The sequence below is a fragment of the Oncorhynchus tshawytscha genome, unplaced genomic scaffold (genome assembly GCF_018296145.1).
Source record: "Oncorhynchus tshawytscha isolate Ot180627B unplaced genomic scaffold, Otsh_v2.0 Un_contig_7554_pilon_pilon, whole genome shotgun sequence".
NCBI lineage: Eukaryota > Metazoa > Chordata > Actinopteri > Salmoniformes > Salmonidae > Oncorhynchus > Oncorhynchus tshawytscha.
In genome coordinates, this window is record NW_024609352.1 from 55,269 (window position 1) to 78,631 (window position 23,363).

Sequence of the window (23,363 nt, forward strand, 5' to 3'; positions counted from 1 at the left end):
GGTGGGACTACAGTGACCCCTCAGTGACTGGTCCTGAACTGAAGACTTTCTCTCACACACACACTACAGACTCACACATTGTCCTCCCAGAGACTGGAGGCCCTCTCCTGTTTCAAAGATGACGTGACGCCCCGAGACAGGAGAGACGGAGAGCTCGGAGACTCTGGGTTTTTTACCCTAAACCCCATCAGGACTGTCAGACACACGATACCCAAACCAATGATTTTCTAACAGAGCGAAGTAAGAAGAGGAATGGACACGAGGAATTCTTTTGGAACTACAAAAATGTCTTCTGGACTACAAACAGGATACATTCCAGAACACAGTGTCATCATGTCATGTACAGCACCCCCCATATCCTTTCTCTACCCCCCCCCCCCCCTCTCTGTTTTCAATAACCTACAATAATCACAATAGTACAATAAACGCTTTGGATTGGCAAAATACAGAATGGAATAACTTTTTAAACATTAAAAAGCAGCAAGAAAAAAAAAAAGTACAAAGTGCCGTACAAATAGAAGCCTAATATTTGTTTTGTTGTGTGAGTGTACTGTACACCATTATAATGTATATTTTAATATTTATATGCAGCTGTTGTATTAAAGTATATTTTTAAGAAAACAGGTTGGTAAGGGTGCTCTTTTTGTTTCCCCTAGAGAAGAATTTGTTTGGACAGTGGCCAAATCTTCTTAAAGCTTCCACCTTCGTGTTTCCTTTCCTACATTGTTAGCAAACTGAGAGAAAGCCAAACACGAGTTTTATTGTGGATAATTCCATCCCTGAAGAAAGTAAAACGGGGAGAGTCAGCCTTGGTCCGTTGGCACATCGACCTGCACCCGTCTCTCGTACCTGGATGATATAAACACCCAGAATGCCCTGGAAAGTGCCAGCTGCCAACCTCGGTTCATGTCAGGGCACATTGACACACGTTACCAAGACCTGCTAAACCAGCTCAGTCATATACACTAGGCACCAAACAGAATAAATGGAATGAAACAGGGAGGGACTACCTGAACTTGTTCAATAAGAAAACTTGGTTTTCCATTGCAAAACATTTTTGCTACCATGTGCACTAATGAATGCGACCCTGGCCCTAAACATGTACCAAGAGAAAGTACCCAAAGAGAAGCAACATGTTTTAAAACAGTGATTTATTTAAAACAGATGTTATTTTTCCTCAATAAGAGACCGACAAGACAGTTAGGATTATGTCCCAAATGGCACCCTATTTACTACATTGTGCAATACTTTTAACCCAAGCCCTATGGGACCTGCTCTAAAGTAGTGCACTATATAGGGAATAGGGCCCCACTAACGTAGTGCACTATATAGGGAATAGGGTGCCATTTGGAACACAAACTTGGTCCAGTTGATCATTGGTCCTTCTTTAGGAAGAGTCAAAATTCAAAATAGAGCTGCAACAATTAGAGGCCCCTTCCTCTTGTAGATTTGAACAACAAAACAAACGGGTCAAACCGAGGGAAGGTATAAGACCCCATTCAAATGCTGCACTGAAGGTTTCAGCCGGAGAAAGAGTCCAAAGCGAAAAGGAAGTGTGATGAATTGACATTAAAATCACTGACGCTACACTTCCACTTGCATTGTGACGACTCAAATTATACAGCCTCAAAATAACAAGAACCAGCTCCTTTGATTAGCAATTCAATGCATCTCATTTAACAACAGCAATACCTCCCAACATTATCAAGAGGAGTAGAGCAGATTGATAGTGATGTCTGATTGGATATTTACAGTACAGGGCAGGTGAGGAGCTGGTGCTAACTAACATTGACAGTCTGACAGACCCATCGTAACACACAATTTGGAGTTCAGTTGTGTGTGTGTGTGCGTGTACCACAGTTCAACACAATGCAATCAGAAGGCATCAACTACAACCCATTAAACACTGACAACCCGTTTCACTCCTAGCTTGTCATCAACATAACTGGCTCAGAACAATCTGTTCCCAGGACCAAAACAAACCGTTTAAAAACGTTAAGGACATTCAATGAACCCCTGTAATAAATTGTTTGAGAAGGGAAAGGGGATACCTAGTCAGTTGTGCAACCGAATGCATTCAACTGAAATGTCTTCCACATTTAACCCAACCCCTCTGAATCAGAGAGGTACGAGGGGCTGCCTTAATCGAAATCCACGTCTTTCGGCGCCTGTGGAACAGTGAGTTAACTGCCTTGTTCAGGGGCAGAACAGATTTTTACCTTGTCAGCTCGGGGATTCAATCTAGCAACCTTTCGGTTACTGGCCCGACGCTCTAACCACTAGGCTACCTGCTGGTTACTGGCCCGACGCTCTAACCACTAGGCTACCTGCTGGTTACTGGCCCTACGCTCTAACCACTAGGCTACCTGCTGGTTACTGGCCCGACGCTCTAACCACTAGGCTACCTGCTGGTTACTGGCCCGACGCTCTAACCACTAGGCTACCTGCTGGTTACTGGCCCGACGCTCTAACCACTAGGCTAACCACTCTAACCACTAGGCTACCTGCTGGTTACTGGCCCAACGCTCTAACCACTAGGCTACCTGGTTAACCACTGGCCCAACGCTCTAACCACTAGGCTACCACTGGTTACTGGCCCAACGCTCTAACCACTAGGCTACCTGCTGGTTACTGGCCCAACGCTCTAACCACTAGGCTACCTGCTGGTTACTGGCCTGGTTAACTCTAACCACTAGGCTACCTGCTGGTTACTGGCCCAACGCTCTAACCACTAGGCTACCTGCTGGTTACTGGCCCAACGCTCTAACCACTAGGCTACCTGCTGGTTACTGGCCCAACGCTCTAACCACTAGGCTACCTGCTGGTTACTGGCCCAACGCTCTAACCACTAGGCTACCTGCTGGTTACTGGCCCAACGCTCTAACCACTAGGCTACCTGCTGGTTACTGGCTACCTGCTGGTTACTGCTCTAACCACTAGGCTACCTGCTGGCCCAACGCTCTAACCACTAGGCTACCTGCTGGTTACTGGCCCAACGCTCTAACCACTAGGCTACCTGCTGGTTACCTGGCCCAATGCTCTAACCACTAGGCTACCTGCTGGTTACTGGCCCAACGCTCTAACCACTAGGCTACCTGCTGGCTGGTTACTGGCCCAACGCTCTAACCACTAGGCTACCTGCTGGTTACTGGCCCGACGCTCTAACCACTAGGCTACCTGCTGGTTACTGGCCCAACGCTCTAACCACTAGGCTACCTGCCACCCCATGTTTGATTCCTCATTGTAGTTTTTCAATACAAAAGCATTCCCACAGTGGGATTATTAAGGAATTAATGCACTTCCTGTTTGTGAGATTTACAGGAAGTATACTGGTCAGATAGAAACTATCATCATGTTTACAATACTGTCCAAAACAGACAATCATAGAGGCACCCTTTTCATCAAAGAGTAGCTAGAAGTTACCACTAACCACAGATACAGGGTCAGATTTTATTTGCATCCCCCTCATGGTTAAGGTTAGGATTAGGAGTAGGTTACTTGATTCTAGATCTGTGGTTAAGGGCAACTTCAGCCTCAGACGTCACGCTTCACCTTCCTTCACACAAAATGTCCCTCTGCAACAGTGAATTATCTCCAATAGAAATAGAATGGCTCGGTCCTCAGTCTTTCACCTGTTGGGATTCTCCTGTTTCGTTGTTTTAACGATCTAGTTCTCCCTTTATGATGTTTCTCCCACATCCTGCAATTCTCCTCCCCCTTTTGAAGGTTCCAGTTCCATGGCCCCTCCTACTTGGGTTTACATCAACACTCTAGGTCAGAGGTTACTATAAATAGTGATTTGGACCTTGGTTGATATTTTCTGTTTTACGAGGGTGCTCACGGTCAGGTCAACGTTGATATCTGTATCTGGGGTGTAAAGATTTGTTAAAGAAACGGGAGTGTCCAGCACCTCCATAATTAAAACCTTTGTTGTAGGATGACGTTGCTATTGCATTTCTAGCCAATAGTCAACGTTATGATTCAGCGTGACTAAGCTGGTCCTAGATCATTGTCCCAACAGGGCGTTGGTCCCAGTCAAGGTCATGATTTGTGGGTTGATAATCTGATCCTAGATCAGTGCCTCTTAACAAATAGAGCACCAGTCAAGCCTACAACTCAGAGGGTGAAAGGTTGATCATAGAGCTGTGCATACCAGGCTATGAACACCAGTTACTGAGAGCATCTCGACTCATCCTAGATCAGTAACCCCCCCACACCCAAGGCCTCAGGTCAAGAAAGATTCAGAGTCTAAACTGATCCTGGATCAGGCCAGAAGAGCCTCCCCCTCCTCCACCCAGAGCAGGTCCAGGGCCTCTGCCTGCCTCTGTTCTCGCTGGTGGATCCTGCGGAGGCGGAGGATGTACAGTAGAATGGCCAGCAGGACCACCAGGATACAGGCAAAAAATAGGTAGTGGTTGTAGACGAAGGAGGAACGCAGCCAGTTGGAGTGGCCCTGTTTAAATGACTCTGCCTGGAGGTCCCTGTTAAAGAGGAGAGAGAGAGAGAGATGGATTAATAACAGACAGACACAGACAGACAGACAGAGACACAAGAAGTGCCTACTGACCTGAGAGGCAGGAAGCGCGTCTTAAACAGGATGGCTCCCAGGGTCCACTGCACCTCCTTGTCATAGACCAGCTGAGCAGTCTTCAGGCTGGGGTAGTCCTTAGGGAACCTGAAGCCTGAGTGGAGCACCTGGAACATCCAGGCTGACTTAAAACACTGGTACCTGGACAGGGAGAGAGGTGGTTGATGAGGTGAGGTATGCTGAGGTAAGGTATGCACAATACGCATTCCATTTTTATTAGATAGGCATTTCCAGACAGATGGTAGTAGATGAATATCTATTGGACATATTGAGTACAGTGGTAGACTGGGTACCTGGGGTTACAGATGAATATCTATTAGACATATTGAGTACAGAGGTAGACTGGGTAACTGGGTTTACAGATGGTAGGAGATTAATATCTATTAGACATTGAGTATAGCAGTAGACTGGGGTTACAGATGGTAGTAGATGAATATCTATTAGACATATTGAGTACAGCGGTAGCCTGGGTAACTGGGGTTACAGATGAATATCTATTAGACATATTGAGTACAGAGGTAGACTGGGTAACTGGGGTTACAGATGAATATCTATTAGACATATTGAGTGCAAAGGTAGACTGGGTAACAGATGAATATCTATTAGAGATATTGAGTACAGAGGTAGACTGGGTAACTGGGGTTACAGATGAATATCTATTAGACATATTGAGTACAGTGGTAGACTGGGTAACTGGGGTTACAGATGGTAGTAGATGAATATCTATTAGACATATTGAGTACAGTGGTAGACTGGGTAACTGGGGTTACAGATGGTAGTAGATGAATATCTATTAGACATATTGAGTACAGAGGTAGACTGGGTAACTGGGGTTACAGATGAATATCTAGTAGACATATTGAGTACAGCGGTAGCCTGGGTAACTGGGGTTACAGATGAATATCTATTAGACATATTGAGTACAGAGGTAGACTGGGTAACTGGGGTTACAGATGAATATCTATTAGACATATTGAGTGCAAAGGTAGACTGGGTAACAGATGAATATCTATTAGAGATATTGAGTACAGAGGTAGACTGGGTAACTGGGGTTACAGATGAATATCTATTAGACATATTGAGTACAGTGGTAGACTGGGTAACTGGGGTTACAGATGGTAGTAGATTAATATCTATTAGACATATTGAGTACAGAGGTAGACTGGGTAACTGGGGTTACAGATGAATATCTATTAGACATATTGAGTACAGTGGTAGACTGGGTAACTGGGGTTACAGATGAATATCTAGTAGACATATTGAGTACAGTGGTAGCGTGGGTAACTGGGTTGAAGGGTTTCTTACTTCAGTCTGGAGGAGTCTGCTTGTTTAGAGAACAGCTTGCTGTCCAGACGCTTGGTGAGGGTTGACCACTTGGTGGCACAATAGTCCTGCAGACAGACAGGAGAGAACGGAGTTACCTCCTGGAAAGATCTCTTGGCGATATAAGAGCTTAAAAGACAGCCTGTTCCCAGATCTGTTGGTGCTATCGTTCCAACTCCTCGTCATGCCAAACCTGACAAGGAGTGGCGTGACAGCCTGTTCCCAGATCTGTTTGTGCTATCGTTCCAACTCCTCATCATGCCAAACCTGACAAGGAGTGGCGTAACAGCACAAACCAACTGGTACCAGGCTATCGTTCCAACTCCTCATCATGCCAAACCTGACAAGGAGTGGCGTAACAGCACAAACCAACTGGTACCAGGCTATCGTTCCAACTCCTCGTCATGCCAAACCTGACAAGGAGTGGCGTAACAGCACAAACCAACTGGTACCAGGCTATCGTTCCAACTCCTCGTCATGCCAAACCTGACAAGGAGTGGCGTAACAGCACACAGACTGGTACCAGGCTAACTTGAAGAGAATGACAAAAGTCATTTTCTTGCCTTTCACAAAACCAATATTTTCCCTTATATTTCTTAGGCAGTGCACAGAAAGACATCTTCAAAGGAGTTTTTGTTGTTGTTGAAACCAGACTTAAAATAAATAAATACAAATCAGGAACAAGAGGGCTAAGTGAGGAGAAACCTAACCTGCCTAGGTAATGACAGAGGAAACCCAGGTCTAGAATATCTGATCATGATAAGTTCTAGAATGATGAGCTGTGGTTACCGTGGCAGCCTTGGAGTACTTAGCGCTGTCGTACGGTCCCCCCATCCTCAGTACATCCTCAGTGCAGTAGAAGAACTCAGAGAAGCCGTAGAACTCTGAGTTGCTGTAGTCGATGGGGGCCTGGTACACCCCCCTGGGGGATCCCATGGTGCCATTGTGGAGACCCAGGAAAGGCCTGACTGCCCCCTGGCACCGCGCCCAGTCCCCCTGCCCTCTCAGGTGGACCGCACGGCCGTCCCGACGCACCACGTCTGATAGGCCGACAGGGAGGCATGGGTCCGCAAGGGGCGTGGCTTCCATCATGCCTGTCTGATCGCCTGTCAGCCTGGAGGACAACCAGGAAGTGACAGTCAGTTGATCAATCAATTATTGAGTTCTCAGACTCAAGGTGTTGAGATGAAATTGTAGGAAGGTGATGAATTTAAGAATGTGACCCTCTGTTTATGCAAGTGTGAATGTGTCTGTATATGTGTGTGCCTTTGTGTATGTATGTATGCATGTATGTACAGTGCCTTTGGTAAGTATTCAGACCCCTTGACTTTTTCCACATTTTGTTACATTAGACTTTTATTATTTTTTAAACTCAGCAATCTACACACAAAACCCCATTATTTTTTTATTTATTTTATTTCACCTTTATTTAACCAGGTAGGCAAGTTGAAAACAAGTTCTCATTTACAATTGCGACCTGGCCAAGATAAAGCAAAGCAGTTCGACACATAACAACAAAGTTACACATGGAGTAAAACAAACATACAGTATAAACAAGTCTATATACAATGTGAGCAAATGAGGTGAGATAAGGGAGGTAAAGGCAAAAAAAGGCCATGGTGGCAAAGTAAATACAATATAGCAAGTAAAACACTGGAACGGTAGATTTGCAGTGGAAGAATGTGCAAAGTAGAAATAGAAATAATGGGGTGCAAAGGAGCTAAATAAATACAGTAGGGGGGAGAGGTAGTTTGGGCTAAATTATAGGTGGGCTATGTACAGGTGCAGTAATCTGTGAGCTGCTCTGACAGCTGGTGCTTAAAGCTAGTGAGGGAGATAAGTGTTTCCAGTTTCAGATATTTTTGTAGTTCGTTCCAGTCATTGGCAGCAGAGAACTGGAAGGAAAGGCGGCCAAAGAAATAATTGGTTTTGGGGGTGACCAGAGAGATATACCTGCTGGAGCACGTGCTACAGGTGGGTGCTGCTATGGTGACCAGCGAGCTGAGATAAGGGGGGACTTTATCTAGCAGGGTCTTGTAGATGACATGGAGCCAGTGGTTTTGGCAACGAGTATGAAGCGAGGGCCAGCCAACAAGAGCTTACAGGTCGCAATGGTGGGTAGTATATGGGGCTTTGGTGACAAAACGGATGGCACTGTGATAGACTGCATCCAATTTGTTGAGTAGAGTGTTGGAGGCTATTTTGTAGATGACGTCGCTGAACTCGAGGATCGGTAGGATGGTCAGTTTTAGGAGGTTATGTTTGGCAGCATGAGTGAAGGATGCTTTGTTGCGAAATAGGAAGCCAATTCTAGATTTAACTTTGGATTGGAGATGTTTGATGTGAGTCTGGAAGGAGAGTTTACAGTCTAACCAGACACCTAGGTATTTGTAGTTGTCCACATATTCTAAGTCAGAACCGTCCAGAGTAGTGATGTTGGACGGGCGGGCAGGTGCAGACAGCGATCGGTTGAAGAGCATGCATTTCGTTTTACTTGTATTTAAGAGCAGTTGGAGGCCACGGAAGGAGAGTTGTATGGCATTGAAGCTCACCTGGAGGTTAGTTAACACAGTGTCCAAAGAAGGGCCAGAAGTATACAGAATAATGACAAAGTGAAAACAGGTTTTTAGAAATGTTTGCAAATGTATTAAAAATAAAAAACAGAAATACCTTATTCACATAAAAGTATTCAGACCCTTTGCTATGAGACTAAATTGAGCTCAGGTGCATCCTGTTTCCATTGATCATAATTGAGATGTTTTTACAACTTGATTGGAGTCCACCTGTGGTAAATTCAATTGATTGGACATGATTTGGAAAGGCTCAAACCTGTCTATATAAGGTCCCACAGTTGACAGTGCATGTCAAAGCAAAAACCAAGACATGAGGTCCAAGGAATTGCCAGCAGAGCTCTGAGAAAGGATTGTGTCGAGTCACAGATTTGGGGAAGGGCACCAAAAAATTTTTTGCAGCAAGACTCTTCCTAGAGCTGGACGCCCCGCCAAACTGACCAATCAGGGGAGAAAGGCCTTGGTCAGGGAGGTGGCCTCCCCGCCAAACTAAGCAATCAGGGGAGAAAGGCCTTGGTCAGGGAGGTGACCTCCCCGCCAAACTGACCAATCAGGGGAGAAAGGCCTTGGTCAGGGAGGTGGCCTCCCCGCCAAACTAAGCAATCAGGGGAGAAAGGCCTTGGTCAGGGAGCTGGCCTCCCCGCCAAACTAAGCAATCAGGGGAGAAAGGCCTTGGTCGGGGAGCTGACCTCCCCGCCAAACTAAGCAATCAGGGGAGAAAGGCCTTGGTCGGGGAGCTGACCTCCCCGCCAAACTAAGCAATCAGGGGAGAAAGGCCTTGGTCGGGGAGCTGACCTCCCCGCCAAACTAAGCAATCAGGGGAGAAAGTCAGGGAGCTGGCCGCCCCGCCAAACTAAGCAATCAGGGGAGAAAGGCCTTGGTCAGGGAGGTGACCTCCCCAACAAACTAAGCAATCAGGGGAGAAAGGCCTTGGTCAGGGAGGTGACCTCCCCGCCAAACTAAGCAATCAGGGGAGAAAGTCAGGGAGCTGGCCGCCCCGCCAAACTAAGCAATCAGGGGAGAAAGTCAGGGAGCTGGCCGCCCCGCCAAACTAAGCAATCAGGGGAGAAAGGCCTTGGTCAGGGAGGTGAGCCAAACTAAGCAATCAGGGGAGAAAGGCCTTGGTCAGGGAGGTGACCTCCCCGCCAAACTAAGCAATCAGGGGAGAAAGTCAGGGAGGTGACCTCCCCGCCAAACTAAGCAATCAGGGGAGAAAGTCAAACCCCGCCAAACTAAGCAATCAGGGGAGAAAGTCAGGGAGCTGGCCGCCCCGCCAAACTAAGCAATCAGGGGAGAAAGTCAGGGAGCTGGCCGCCCCGCCAAATTAAGCAATCAGGGGAGAAAGTCAGGGAGCTGGCCGCCCCGCCAAACTAAGCAATCAGGGGAGAAAGTCAGGGAGCTGGCCGCCCCGCCAAACTAAGCAATCACGGGAGAAAGGCCTTGGTCAGGGAGGTGACCAAGAACTCTAGAGTTCTTCTCTGGAGATGGGAGAACCTTCCAGAAGGACAACCATCTCTGCAGCACTCCACCAATCAGGCCTTTATTATAGAGTGGCCAGACGGAAGTCACTCCTCAGTAGCCCACTTGGAGTTTGCCAAAAGGCACCTAAAGACTCTCAAGACCATGAGAAACAAGATTCTCTGGTCTGATGAAACCAAGATTGAACTTTTCGGCCTGAATGTCAAGCGTCACACCTGGAGGAAACCTGGCACCATCCCTACGGTGAATAATGGTGGTGGCAGCATCATGCTGTCGGGATGTTTTTCAGCAGCAGGGACTGGGAGACCAGTCAGGATCAAGGCAAAGATAAACAGAGAAAAGTAGAAAGGGATCCTTAATGAAAACCTGCTCCAGAGCACTCAGGACCTCAGACTGGGGCGAAGTTTCACCTTCCAAGAGGACAACGAGTGGCGCAGTGGTCTAAGACACCGCATCTCAGTTCAAGAGGAGTCACTGCAGTACCGGGTTCAAATGGTGGCTTCTGGACAAGTCTCTGAATGTCCTTGAGTGGCCCAGCCAGATTTCAGACTTGAACCCGATCGAACATCTCTGGAGAGACCTGAAAATAGCTGCGCAACAACGCTCCCCATTCAACCTGACAGAGCTTGAGAGGATCTGCAGAGAAGAATGGGAGAAACTCCCAAAATATAGGTGTGCCAAGCTTGTAGAGTCATACCCAAGAAGGCTGTAATTGCTGCCAAAGGTGCTTCAACAAAGTACTGAGTAAAGGTTCTGAATACTTATCACATTTACATATGTTTTTATTTTTGACAGTGGTAGAAAAAGTACCCAATTGTCATACTTAAGTAGAAGTAAAGATAACTTCATAGAAAATGACTCAAGGAAAAGTTCAGTCAACCAGTAAAATACTACTTGAGGAAAAGTCTAAAATTATTTGGTTTTAAATATACTTAAGTATCAAAAGTAAAAACAAATCATTTCAGATTCCTTATATTAAGCATACCAGACAAGCACCATTTTCTTTCTTTAAGGATAGCCAGGGGCACACTACAACACTCCGACATCATTTACAAATGAAGCATGTGTTTAGTGAGTCCGTCAGATCAGAGGCAGTAGGGATGACCAGGGATGTTCTCTTGAGAAGTGTGTGAATTGGACCATTTTCTAAATGTACTGAATACTTTGGGGTGTCAGGGAAAATGTTTGGAGTAAAAAGTACATTATTTTCTTTAGAAATGTAGTGAAATAAAAGTGAAAGTAGTTTAAAAATGTAAATAGAGTAAAGTACAGACATGAACGAACTTTATTTAACTCTCTGCAAACTGGAAACGATTTATCCGGAGGCTGCATTCATTGTAGCTGGGGATTTTAACAAGGCTAATCTGAAAACAAGACTCCCTAAATTTTATCAGCATATCGATTGCGCAACCAGGGGTGGAAAGACCCTGGATCATTGTTACTCTAACTTCCGCGACGCATATAAGGCCCTGCCCCGCCCCCTTTCGGAAAAGCTGACCACGACTCCATTTTGTTGATCCCTGCCTACAGACAGAAACTAAAACAAGAAGCTCCCCGCTGAGGTCTGTCCAACGCTGGTCCGACCAAGCTGACTCCACACTCCAAGACTGCTTCCATCACGTGGACTGGGAGATGTTTCGATTGCGTCAGACAACAACATTGACGAATACGCTGATACGGTGTGCGAGTTCATTAGAACGTGTTGAAGATGTCGTTCCCATAGCAACGATTAAAACATTCCCTAACCAGAAACCGTGGATTGATGGCAGCATTCGTGTGAAACTGAAGGCACGAACCACTGCTTTTAATCAGGGCAAGGTGTCTGGTAACATGACTGAATACAAACAGTGCAGCTATTCCCTCCGCAAGGCTATCAAACAAGCTAAGCGCCAGTACAGAGACAAAGTAGAATCTCAATTCAACGGCTCAGACACAAGAGGCATGTGGCAGGGTCTACAGTCAATCACGGACTACAGGAAGAAACCCAGCCCAGTCACGGACCAGGATGTCTTGCTCCCAGGCAGACTAAATAACTTTTTTGCCTGCTTTGAGGACAGTGCCACTGACACGGCCTGCAACGGAAACATGCGGTCTCTCCTTCACTGCAGCCGAAGTGAGTAAGACATTTAAACGTGTTAACCCTCGCAAGGCTGCAGGCCCAGACGGCATCCCCAGCCGCGCCCTCAGAGCATGCGCAGACCAGCTGGCCGGTGTGTTTACGGACATATTCAATCAATCCCTATACCAGTCTGCTGTTCCCACATGCTTCAAGAGGGCCACCATTGTTCCTGTTCCCAAGAAAGCTAAGGTAACTGAGCTAAACGACTACCGCCCGTAGCACTCACATCCGTCATCATGAAGTGCTTTGAGAGACTAGTCAAGGACCATATCACCTCCACCCTACCTGACACCCTTGACCCACTCCAATTTGCTTACCGCCCAAATAGGTCCACAGACGATGCAATCTCAACCACACTGCACACTGCCCTAACCCATCTGGACAAGAGGAATACCTATGTGAGAATGCTGTTCATCGACTACAGCTCGGCATTCAACACCATAGTACCCTCCAAGCTCGTCATCAAGCTCGAGACCCTGGGTCTCGACCCCGCCCTGTGCAACTGGGTACTGGACTTCCTGACGGGCCGCCCCCAGGTGGTGAGGGTAGGCAACAACATCTCCTCCCGCTGATCCTCAACACTGGGGCCCCACAAGGGGGTGCGTTCTGAGCCCTCTCCTGTACTCCCTGTTCACCCACGACTGCGTGGCCATGCACGCTCCAACTCAATCATCAAGTTTGCGGACGACACAACAGTGGTAGGCTTGATTACCAACAACGACGAGACGGCCTACAGGGAGGAGGTGAGGGCCCTCGGAGTGTGGTGTCAGGAAAATAACCTCACACTCAACGTCAACAAAACTAAGGAGATGATTGTGGACTTCAGGAAACAGCAGAGGGAACACCCCCCCATCCACATCGATGGAACAGTAGTGGAGAGGGTAGCAAGTTTTAAGTTCCTCGGCATACACATCACAGACAAACTGAATTGGTCCACTCACACAGACAGCATCGTGAGGAAGGCGCAGCAGCCTCTTCAACCTCAGGAGGCTGAAGAAATTCGGCTTGTCACCAAAAGCACTCACAAACTTCTACAGATGCACAATCGAGAGCATCCTGGCGGGCTGTATCACCGCCTGGTATGGCAACTGCACCGCCTCAACCGTAAGGCTCTCCAGAGGGTAGTGAGGTCTGCACAACGCATCACCGGGGGCAAACTACCTGCCCTCCAGGACACCTACACCACCCGATGCTACAGGAAGGCCATAAAGATCATCAAGGACATCAACCACCCGAGCCACTGCCTGTTCACCCCGCTGTCATCCAGAAGGCGAGGTCAGTACAGGTGCATCAAAGCTGGGACCGAGAGACTGAAAAACAGCTTCTATCTCAAGGCCATCAGACTGTTAAAAACAGCCACTAACATTGAGTGGCTAAACAATGCTACCTTATATAATGTTACTTACCCTACATTATTCATCTCATATGCATACGTTGATACTGTACTCTATATCATCGACTGCATCCTTATGTAATACATGTATCACTAGCCACTTTAACTATGCCACTTGGTTTACATACTTATCTCATATGTATATACTGTACTCGATATCATCTACTGTATCTTGCCTATGCTGCTCTGTACCATCACTCATTCATATATCCTTATGTACATATTCTTTATCCCCTTACACTGTGTATAAGACAGTAGTTTTTTTTTGGAATTGTTAGTTAGATTACTTGTTCGTTATTACTGCATTGTCGGAACTAGAAGCACAAGCATTTCGCTACACTCGCATTAACATCTGCTAACCATGTGTATGTGACAAATAAAATTTGATTTGATTTGATTTGAATAGGCACTGTGTGTGTGTGTGTGTCCCTGCCGGTCCTACCTGTTCTTGGTGATGGTGGAGTTGACCAGCTGGTCTTCGTAGCGCTGTCGAGCCATGTTCCCCCCGAAGCCCAGGAATGTGGTGACATATACACGGTAGACGTGCTGCGTGTGCTCTGAATCACAGCCCAGGTTAAACTCTGCCAGCAGGCTCTTACCCGACTCCTCCTGTAGAGGGAGACAGAGAACCACATACATGACTTCAACCATAAAATCATGCTCTGGGGTGAAGTTTCCCCTGGGTACCTATCTAGTGTCAGCTTCCCCTTCCCAATTCTAACCTTAACCCTTAGTGCGGAAAATGCTAAACTGGCCCAAGATCAGTAGCAACTTCACCCTACTCCTTGAATAATAGCTTTGTAAAGATCTTGGTATTAAATTATTTGCGATAAATGAGAGATTCATAAAGGCACCAAATGGAAGAAAACACATGGAAACAGGGAAGGACTACCTGAATGTGTCCAATACGAAATGCTCATGTTCTTTTTTCCGTTACAAAACGTTTCGCTACGGTGTGCCCTAATGAATACGACCCTGGTGTCGAGAATAAGGACGCAGACATTATCTCCAATACATGGTGTGGTTTACTAAACCCTAACATCAGGCCTACCAGTAAACACAACAGCCAATCATACCACACAAATGCAATGAGAATACGAGCGCTCAGCTGGATCCTTCCTTACCTGTTCAGGTGAACTGAAGTGGACCGCGCTAGGCACCTCATAGGCTATCTGCAGCGAGGCTCCGCCCATGTCCATGATGCCCACTGTACGCCGCCGGCTAATTGGGTGATGGTTCTGTGACCCTGTAGTGACCTCCACCATTGCATCATCTTCTAGGAAAATGGAGAATTGAGTGTCAGGTCAACGATGGGTAACCAACAGTCTGTTCAAAAATGCCTGTCCATATACACAAACCCCGGCATCACTCTTTGGCAAACAAGCCATCAGATGCTGTCAAATCTGGTTCATCATCATAATTAACTAGTCGGATTCAGTCTTTTACGATTATCATGTCACACTGCGCAATGTTACCAAATAAAAATATTGATCATCCTGGCCAGATTTGACAACTTGCTTCAGTTCTGTATTTGATCTGCACATGTGAGTGAAGTGAGTCAGTGAAAACTGAAAGGGAGAACTGGGACGAAAGTAACGCTGTTTTTTCCCCTAATTACTCAGAGATCGACAGAGCTAGAGACACCCTATTTTATGACACACAACTTATACATGTCCTCTACCATCAGCAACGGTAATAGCACTTCTAGGGTAAATGAGTTGAAATGAGATAGACAGAGAACTACGGCAACGTTACTTCTGTACCTGCCAACAAGGAGGGAGGAGCACAGCTTTGGGACGGAAACAACAGCTGGCGAGAAGCACAATATCTACAGTATCTCCACGTTCCTAGTTTGTCGTTACTTTCAACAAATGTACCATCAACCATCATTTCATGTTTGTCAATTTGAATAATTAATGCTATAGGTTCGTAATTTATGAAAATTAACCAACCACAACACTAAAAATGGGACTAAAATGGATCACATAATAGCTATATTAACCATCATTTTCTCATCTCACTTTAAATGGTACGTAGTAGGAGATGTTGTTCACAATAATCACTGACTATTCATGATTAGCTCTACCAATCAGGTGCGCTACAGCGGTCCTGGTCAGGCGCTTCTCGTGTCTTGATAGAATAAGCGACTCCATTCTCTTCACAAAACGGCACAATCATCCTGCTCATCACATTTCCATGGCTTGACAGAAGGTAACTGACCACCAGAATATATATATAAGATATATTTTTAACCACTAACCTGCCGATAAAAGTTTGTGAAAAGCTGATCTGTCAAGTCAATGGATTAAGGCAGAATTGTAATGATTATACCCTGATGAAGACAGCCTGGCTGTTGAAACGTTGGCAATTACATTTATGCATCTGCGCTCCTAGAGTGTGCAGCTCTCTTTTATTTTCAATTGTAATGATGTCATATCATTTGCAAACATTCCGTCACATGTTAATGTTTTGCTGACATTATAAAAGCAATATGAACTAGAGGGAGATGAGACAATGGCCCGTGCTTAGAAGTAGAGTTGATTTTATTCCAGGTCATCAGTTTACATTGTGTAACTTTGGTCGCACCCTTCTCTCCTGTAACTTCTCCCAGGCGAACACACAAGACTAGCCAGCATGATACTTGGAACCTGTGATGTCATTTAGTCACTAGATTGGTGAAGAAAAATAAATATGTTTGGAACTGTAAAACCCCTAAACAACTCCACAGCCGGAAAACACTTCCGGGTCGGTATTTTTAAACGTCACTCAAAACCACTGTTTGTTAATAACTTGGCGAAACATGTTCAGACGGGGCTGTTTTGCAGAGAGCTCCTCCTCTGGGAACCTGCGGACTTCACCACGGCGTTCTAGCTTCTGTGTTCTCTGAGCAAATGGGTGCGTTACTGTCGCACTGGCTCTCCCCCTATGCATCTTAGACACACTTTTCACATACAAACTTTATATGTCTGAACTCAGAATCAAATAGGCTTCCCCAAAATAACATGGTCACTGTGGTAGAATGTTTATTATGATTGATAAATGCTGACAATGGCCATCAGGTAGCCTGATTTCAGATGTGTCCATGTAAACAGGACTATCAGGAAAACTGTTCTTCTTGCAGCGCATGTAGGCTAAACGTTTAGATCAAACTATTATATTCATCTGAACATTCACAATAATCGTGTTGTGTGCATACTCCGTGCCGGCCGCGTTCCTATTGGTCAGTCACCGGGATCAGCTCGTAACACCAGCCACACTATACGATAAAGGCAAATCAATTCTGACACTGCTAGACCTTTGTCAGAGCCTACGACCGCAGGTGGCGTTACTCACTAGACCCGGCCGCGCGTGGCGTTACTCACTAGACCCGGCCGCGCGTGGCGTTACTCACTAGACCCGGCCGCGCGTGGCGTTACTCACTAGACCCGGCCGCGCGTGGCGTTACTCACTAGACCCGGCCGCGCGTGGCGTTACTCACTAGACCCGGCCGCGCGTGGCGTTACTCACTAGACCCGGCCGCGCGTGGCCGCGCGTGGCGTTACTCACTAGACCCGGCCGCGCGTGGCGTTACTCACTAGACCCGGCCGCGCGTGGCGTTACTCACTAGACCCGCCGCGTGGCGTTACTCACTAGACCCGGCGTTACTCACTAGACCCGGCCGCGCGTGGCGTTACTCACTAGACCCGGCCGCGCGTGGCGTTACTCACTAGACCCGGCCGCACGTGGCGTTACTCACTAGACCCGGCCGCACGTGGCGTTACTCACTAGACCCGGCCGCACGTGGCGTTACTCACTAGACCCGGCCGCACGTGGCGTTACTCACTAGACCCGGCCGCGCGTGGCGTTACTCACTAGACCCGGCCGCACGTGGCGTTACTCACTAGACCCGGCCGCACGTGGCGTTACTCACTAGACCCGGCCGCACGTGGCGTTACTCACTAGACCCGGCCGTGGCGTGGCGTTACTCACTAGACGCGGCCGCACGTGGCGTTACTCACTAGACCCGGCCGCACGTGGCGTTACTCACTAGACCCGGCCGCACGTGGCGTTACTCACTAGACCCGGCCGCACGTGGCGTTACTCACTAGACGCGGTCGCACTGAATGAGCCAAGACGGACGATAATCGTTTACAACCTAAGAATTTGCCCACGACGTGGACATTTTGTTTGGGACGGCAAAATCGTGTCATAACATGGCTAAAAATGGTCGTTTGCGAAGGCCTTAACCTAACCTTGAGACATGGGTATAGCCGCCATGTACGGCATCTAACGCCCTATAAAATGGTGGCTAGCGACATGTTTCAGGCCTACAGCTAAGCCATAACTCCATACAAAATCCAGCCTCATCCTTTGCAGTGGACAAACAAGCGACATCATCAACGAAGCCATAACCTCACACTCACCGTACTCGGCATGGTCAAAGCGCCCCAACACAAAGTTAATACCAATCCATGCATACACACCTGCGGGCAGAAAGGCAGTGTTAACATTAACGCCACAAAGCACACAGAGGACAGCTGCAGTATATTAGTTCAATTACACCATTTGGCCTTTTCACACCAGTATAAACACATTCAGCAGGCACTTTTATCCAAAGCCACTTAGTGGTGCATGCAGTTTATGTTTGGGTGATCCCAGGAACCGACCAGTGTCTAGGTATAACTGTACCATATTCCCATCAGGCTCACAGCTCTCTGTCTCACCTTCCTGTTTCCCAGAGATCACCTCTGCATGGGAGCTGGAGAACAGGAAGTCAAACTCCACTGGAACATCTCTTATCAGGTCCTCCAGGATAGCAGCCTGCTGACTGGGGGGGGGGACATGGGGAGAAAAACACTTTTTAAACCGCTGTTAGAGATGTATAAATCAATGCTCCAAACCTCCCACAGATCTCTCCTGTGCTTGACCCCCTGCTGACCCCCAAACCCTGACAAAATGGAGGTGGAGGGCTGAGGCCTACCTCTCAGGCAGCAGTCTCATGCCAGCAGTACAGAGGATATAGAGAGGAGTCTCCTTGTGTTTCTTCCTGGGGACATGGGTGGCAGCGAAGGAAAGGAGGGGGTGGAGGTAGTCACTGGCCTTGGCTGGGCTCAGTGCCATGGTGGAAATACCTGGAGAGGAAAGGGGAGAAAGGAAGGAGAGAGAAAAGCGAGAGAGGTTAGCGATAGCTGAGTTGAGGACGAGGCAGTGGCCTTGGCTGGGGTGTAACATGGCAGATTCACCATTTCTCTGTCAATTCTACAGTTCATTTAGTGGGAACAAAGCAGCTGCTAACGGCTTAGCAATTGTGGTCCCACTCAGTCCCCGGTCCCACTCAGTCCCCGGTCCCACTCAGTCCCAGTGTGTTCAGGTATCAGGCCAATAGGGGGTAATGGAAAGAATGTTGAGATAAGGAGCAGGTTGAGGACATGTGGCCTGACAACATGGGAAAACAGGTAGAAACCCTCCACACTGTATGACAACTAACTTCTTCTGGGGTGCCACGCCCCTACATGGTGAACATGTAGGTAACTCCCAGAATAAAAATGAAAGACATGAGTAAATGAGGGACAAAGTATACTGAAAGCAGGTGCTTCCACCCAAGTGTGGTTCCTGAGTTAATTAAGCAATTAACATCCCATCATGCTTAGGGTCATGTAGAAAAACACCCAGTTGCTCGTTATTTTGGCGACCATGGCTAGAACAAGAAGATCTCAGGGACATTGAAAAAGGGGTCCAAAAGGAGCTTAGTGCGTTTAAAGTGTGTGTGTGTTCAGATCTCAACCCATTTGAACACTTATGGGAGATTCTTGGGTTGCACCGGAGATGTTTTCCACCACCACCCAAAACATCAAATGAAGGAATTTCTAATGGAAGATCCCTGCAGTAGAGTTCCAGACACAGATTGTAGAATCTGTTCTGGTAGTTGTAATGGCTCAACGCCCTACTAAGGCACTTTCTGTTGGCGCTTCCAGTATTTTGGAAGTTACCGGTAACTAGCTACTGTATGTTAGCTCTCCCTGTACCAGAGGTAAAGAGGTAGAGGGGCATCTGACAGAGTAAAGACTAATCGTTTCTGCTGTGATGTGGCAACAGCATTGGCGAGGATCACATCCTTTTCTCCTGGTCATTCAACAGTTACATTGTTCTCTGCTGTTGTTATTGTACCCCCACCCCCACTCTTTCCTCACCAGGTTTGATCTTCTTGACCACAGGGTGGCGGTCGTGGTCCCTCATCTGCCTGATGTCCAGCAGGGTGTGGAGGTTTCCATGGTGGGGGGGCCAGTAGTACACATACACCCTGGAGCCGCTGCTGCCGCAGTCCACCACGATCCCATAGTTTAGAGCTGCGTTGGTGACATCAGTCGCCTCCATGGTCTCCACAGATGAGAGGTATCTAGGGGTGACAGCGGGAGATGGAGAGAGAAACATGTTAGGCACCATACACTATGAATGCAGAGTCTGGGTTGACTTAGTAGTAGTGCAGTGCAAACACTTTGCCTGTGTGTGTGTGTGTGTGCGCCTGTTTGTCTCTCGCTCTCTCTTTGTCATTCTGTCTGTCTGTTCATCTGACGTCTCACTCACTTGTTGACGTGTCCCCTGTGGCGCTGGGGCCCCCAGAGCTCAGTCTGGTAGACCCCCAGGAAAACCAGGGCAGAGCAGGTGAGGAACACCAGGAAGAAGGCCCTTTGCCTGGGCACACAACCCAGAGACAGCAAGGACACACTGCAGTACCAGGAGGCTGGCAGGCATGAGAAAGTGATCCTGGAGGAGGTGGTTTTCATTACTTTCATAGATATGGCCTACTACAACATAACGCATGGACACGCACAGTTATTGCATTACTAGTTCTGTATAACATAACACCGTGGTAACATTTCAAACAATCATAAACATTAGACCTCTTCACCTAAACACATGCTGAAGTTCACATCCTGCCATCACGTGAACACAGCAGTCCAGTTAGTGTGTTGCCTCGTGGTCCTTCTGAAGAACAACCCGTTTGTGGTCCTGACGTTGTTCTTTGAGAACACTATTATACCAGTGTGCCGATTCACTTTTTGTTCTATTTTTTTTAATCCTCTCTGATCCACCACCTGGGAAGAGTGTTTATGGACACACCACCCCTGGTCCAGCTCTCCAGACACACCACCCCTGGTCCAGCTCTCCAGACACACCACCCCTGGTCCAGCTCTCCAGACACACCACCCCTGGTCCAGCTCTCCAGACACACCACCCCTGGTCCAGCTCTCCAGACACACCACCCCTGGTCCAGCTCTCCAGACACACCACCCCTGGTCCAGCTCTCCAGACACACCACCCCTGGTCCAGCTCTCCAGACACACCACCCCTGGTCCAGCTCTCCAGACACACCACCCCTGGTCCAGCTCTCCAGACACACCACCCCTGGTCCAGCTCTCCAGACACACCACCCCTGGTCCAGCTCTCCAGACACACCACCCCTGGTCCAGCTCTCCAGACACACCACCCCTGGTCCAGCTCTCCAGACACACCACCCCTGGTCCAGCTCTCCAGACACACCACCCCTGGTCCAGCTCTCCAGACACACCACCCCTGGTCCAGCTCTCCAGACACACCACCCCTGGTCCAGCTCTCCAGACACACCACCCCTGGTCCAGCTCTCCAGACACACCACCCCTGGTCCAGCTCTCCAGACACACCACCCCTGGTCCAGCTCTCCAGACACACCACCCCTGGTCCAGCTCTCCAGACACACCACCCCTGGTCCAGCTCTCCAGACACACCACCCCTGGTCCAGCTCTAGACATACTACCCCTGGTCTAGCTCTAGACATATCCCTGTATTTCGATGGATGGTTATCCTACGCGGGTGGAGATTCGAGCTAGATTGGCTAATAATACAACCCACAAATAAAGAGTGTGTTACCTTGCCATATGTCCAAGCAGCAAGACCTAGCAGCAGAGTTATCTGGCTGTCACCTCCTCATGATTGGGAACGTACTACGTGGACGCAGGTGTTGCTTTCCCCTGGTGATCTGGAGAGAAGGACAGAGATAGTCACGCCGGAAGAAAAGTCCGTCACCACGTATCCCTTGAAGTTAGTTGTGGACATTAAACATAGGTAGCTAGGCCTATCATTCGTAAATCACAGAGGCACCGAGGAACAGCCAACTAGCTAGATGTGTTGAGTTCAAAGCAGTGTCAACAGGAATAGATACAGTACATGCATGTGCAATAGAAACGCACCCTCCTACCTCTGCCAAGACTGGTCTCATAGACTAGACGTAACATAGTAAACGAAAATCCAGGCAACTCAAATTAGTATATGTTACGTTTGGTATGGTCACATAAGGAAAAAATGAAAAGAGTGTGGTTGGTCAGGGTGGGCATAGAACGCGAACTTCTAGCAACCCAAAGGTTGCGCGTTCGAATCTCATCACGGACAACTTTAGCCTGTATGAATACGAGAAGTAAACTCCTTTCTTGACGTTAACATGTAGGCTCACTTTTTGTGAACAGTCCTATCAGAAGTCAGAATATTGAAAAAAATTCATTTGAATGTACATTACCTGTTGTCTGCTGATTTATCCTTATGTAGAAGGTAATCTGAGGCTAAATATGTCTGGTCTGTATATCAGTTTGTATTTTCAATGCAGATGCAATTCGCACGCAACTTGCACAAAATGTCAACAATGGCCAAATGTCAAGCACAGACCGAATGTTGTCCCACGCAATCAGCTGGCAAATTTCACAAGCACTTCGAGCTGACTGTGAGGGAATGTGCTTTGGTCTGTTTGGTTACATTCAGCTACTGTTAAATTTTTGTGCATCACATGAAATGCGTCAGGAGATGGAACATACACATGACAGAACCTACCAGTGCTGCAAATCAATGTATTTTATTTATTTAACACTACTTTACTGTGTACATTTGATCCCCACTACTTTCCGACAAAAGGACAACCTGTAAAGTAACCTCAAATACATGTTTTATCAACATTCTGGCCTGTTAGAGACTATGGAGTCTTTTTTACAGCGACTTCTTTCAAAGTGAATATCCATGGAGAAACCAGGGCAACAGTTTGATGTTTAGGCAACCTTGCAAGTACTTACTACCATTAGCTACTTTGCATGTTAGCTAACCCTTCCACGTACCATTTAACTTTACGCCTACCCCTAACTTCTAGCCTAGCTAACGTTAGCCACCTAGCTAACGAATTGCAATTCGTAACATATCATACGAAATGGATGATGGGCATCCACACATTAATACATCCCCCCCACATGCTACGTCTACCCCTGAGTCCAGGTTGCTCTGCCAACGAGTTAATATATTATTTAAACAGTGTTTTACGTTATGTAAGATGTATTACTTGCCAGTAAATTGTTAGCTCTACAAGCTAAACTAATCTCAATTCACCCACTGACTGCAATTTAATAAATAATGAATATGTGGCCTGTGCAGAGAATTTGTATTAACATAGCGATACGGATTGACTAAAACTAGAACAACAATACTGATAACTAACCGGCTTCCGGTGAATGTTACAGCTGTAGCCAGGTGACTAGATATAGTCATACATTGTGACATTGTCACCGTTTCAAACTCACTTTGATACAAATTAACCCTGGCCGTCACGTCATACCAGTCGTTTTAATCACGGGTGGATCCTACCCCTGAGTCACAGATTAACGACAAAAATCCATTTTCTTCGAACGAGATTAATCTTCATCCAGCAAAATAAAATAAAAAGCTTTAACTCCATCAGATGACGTAGCTTCCGGTAGCCGACGTGGCCACGTCACAGAACGCGTCGCTGTCCAATGTGCTGAATGATGCCCCCGTGTGGTGCGTGCGATTTGTACATTCATGTTTGACCAATGCATATTGATATTGGTCAGTTTAAAATCTATAGCTGTTGTGTATCTT

General features: G+C 47.2%; 1 protein-coding gene across 5 annotated transcripts; it reads right to left on the bottom strand.

Moving 5' to 3' along the window:
* Positions 1-3,712: 3,712 nt before the first annotated feature.
* On the bottom strand, positions 3,713-23,229 carry LOC112230088 (ectonucleoside triphosphate diphosphohydrolase 7). 5 transcript variants are annotated; one of them, XM_042314965.1, is made up of 13 exons: positions 23,045-23,228; positions 21,360-21,468; positions 20,037-20,216; positions 19,643-19,848; positions 18,433-18,583; positions 18,176-18,279; positions 17,876-17,935; positions 14,597-14,748; positions 13,915-14,081; positions 6,701-7,025; positions 5,894-5,979; positions 4,568-4,729; positions 3,713-4,481 (listed from the first exon to the last, which is right to left on the bottom strand). In XM_042314965.1, exons 2-13 carry the CDS (start codon positions 21,365-21,367, stop codon positions 4,265-4,267), a joined length of 1,818 nt encoding a protein of 605 aa, XP_042170899.1. In that variant the 5' UTR covers positions 21,368-21,468; positions 23,045-23,228; the 3' UTR covers positions 3,713-4,264. The 5 variants fall into 5 exon arrangements, with proteins under 5 accessions (XP_042170899.1, XP_042170901.1, XP_042170900.1 ...); XM_042314967.1 differs by having other exon boundaries at positions 14,597-14,745; positions 23,045-23,227; XM_042314966.1 differs by having other exon boundaries at positions 22,963-23,045.
* Between the last annotated feature and the right edge of the window lie 134 nt (positions 23,230-23,363).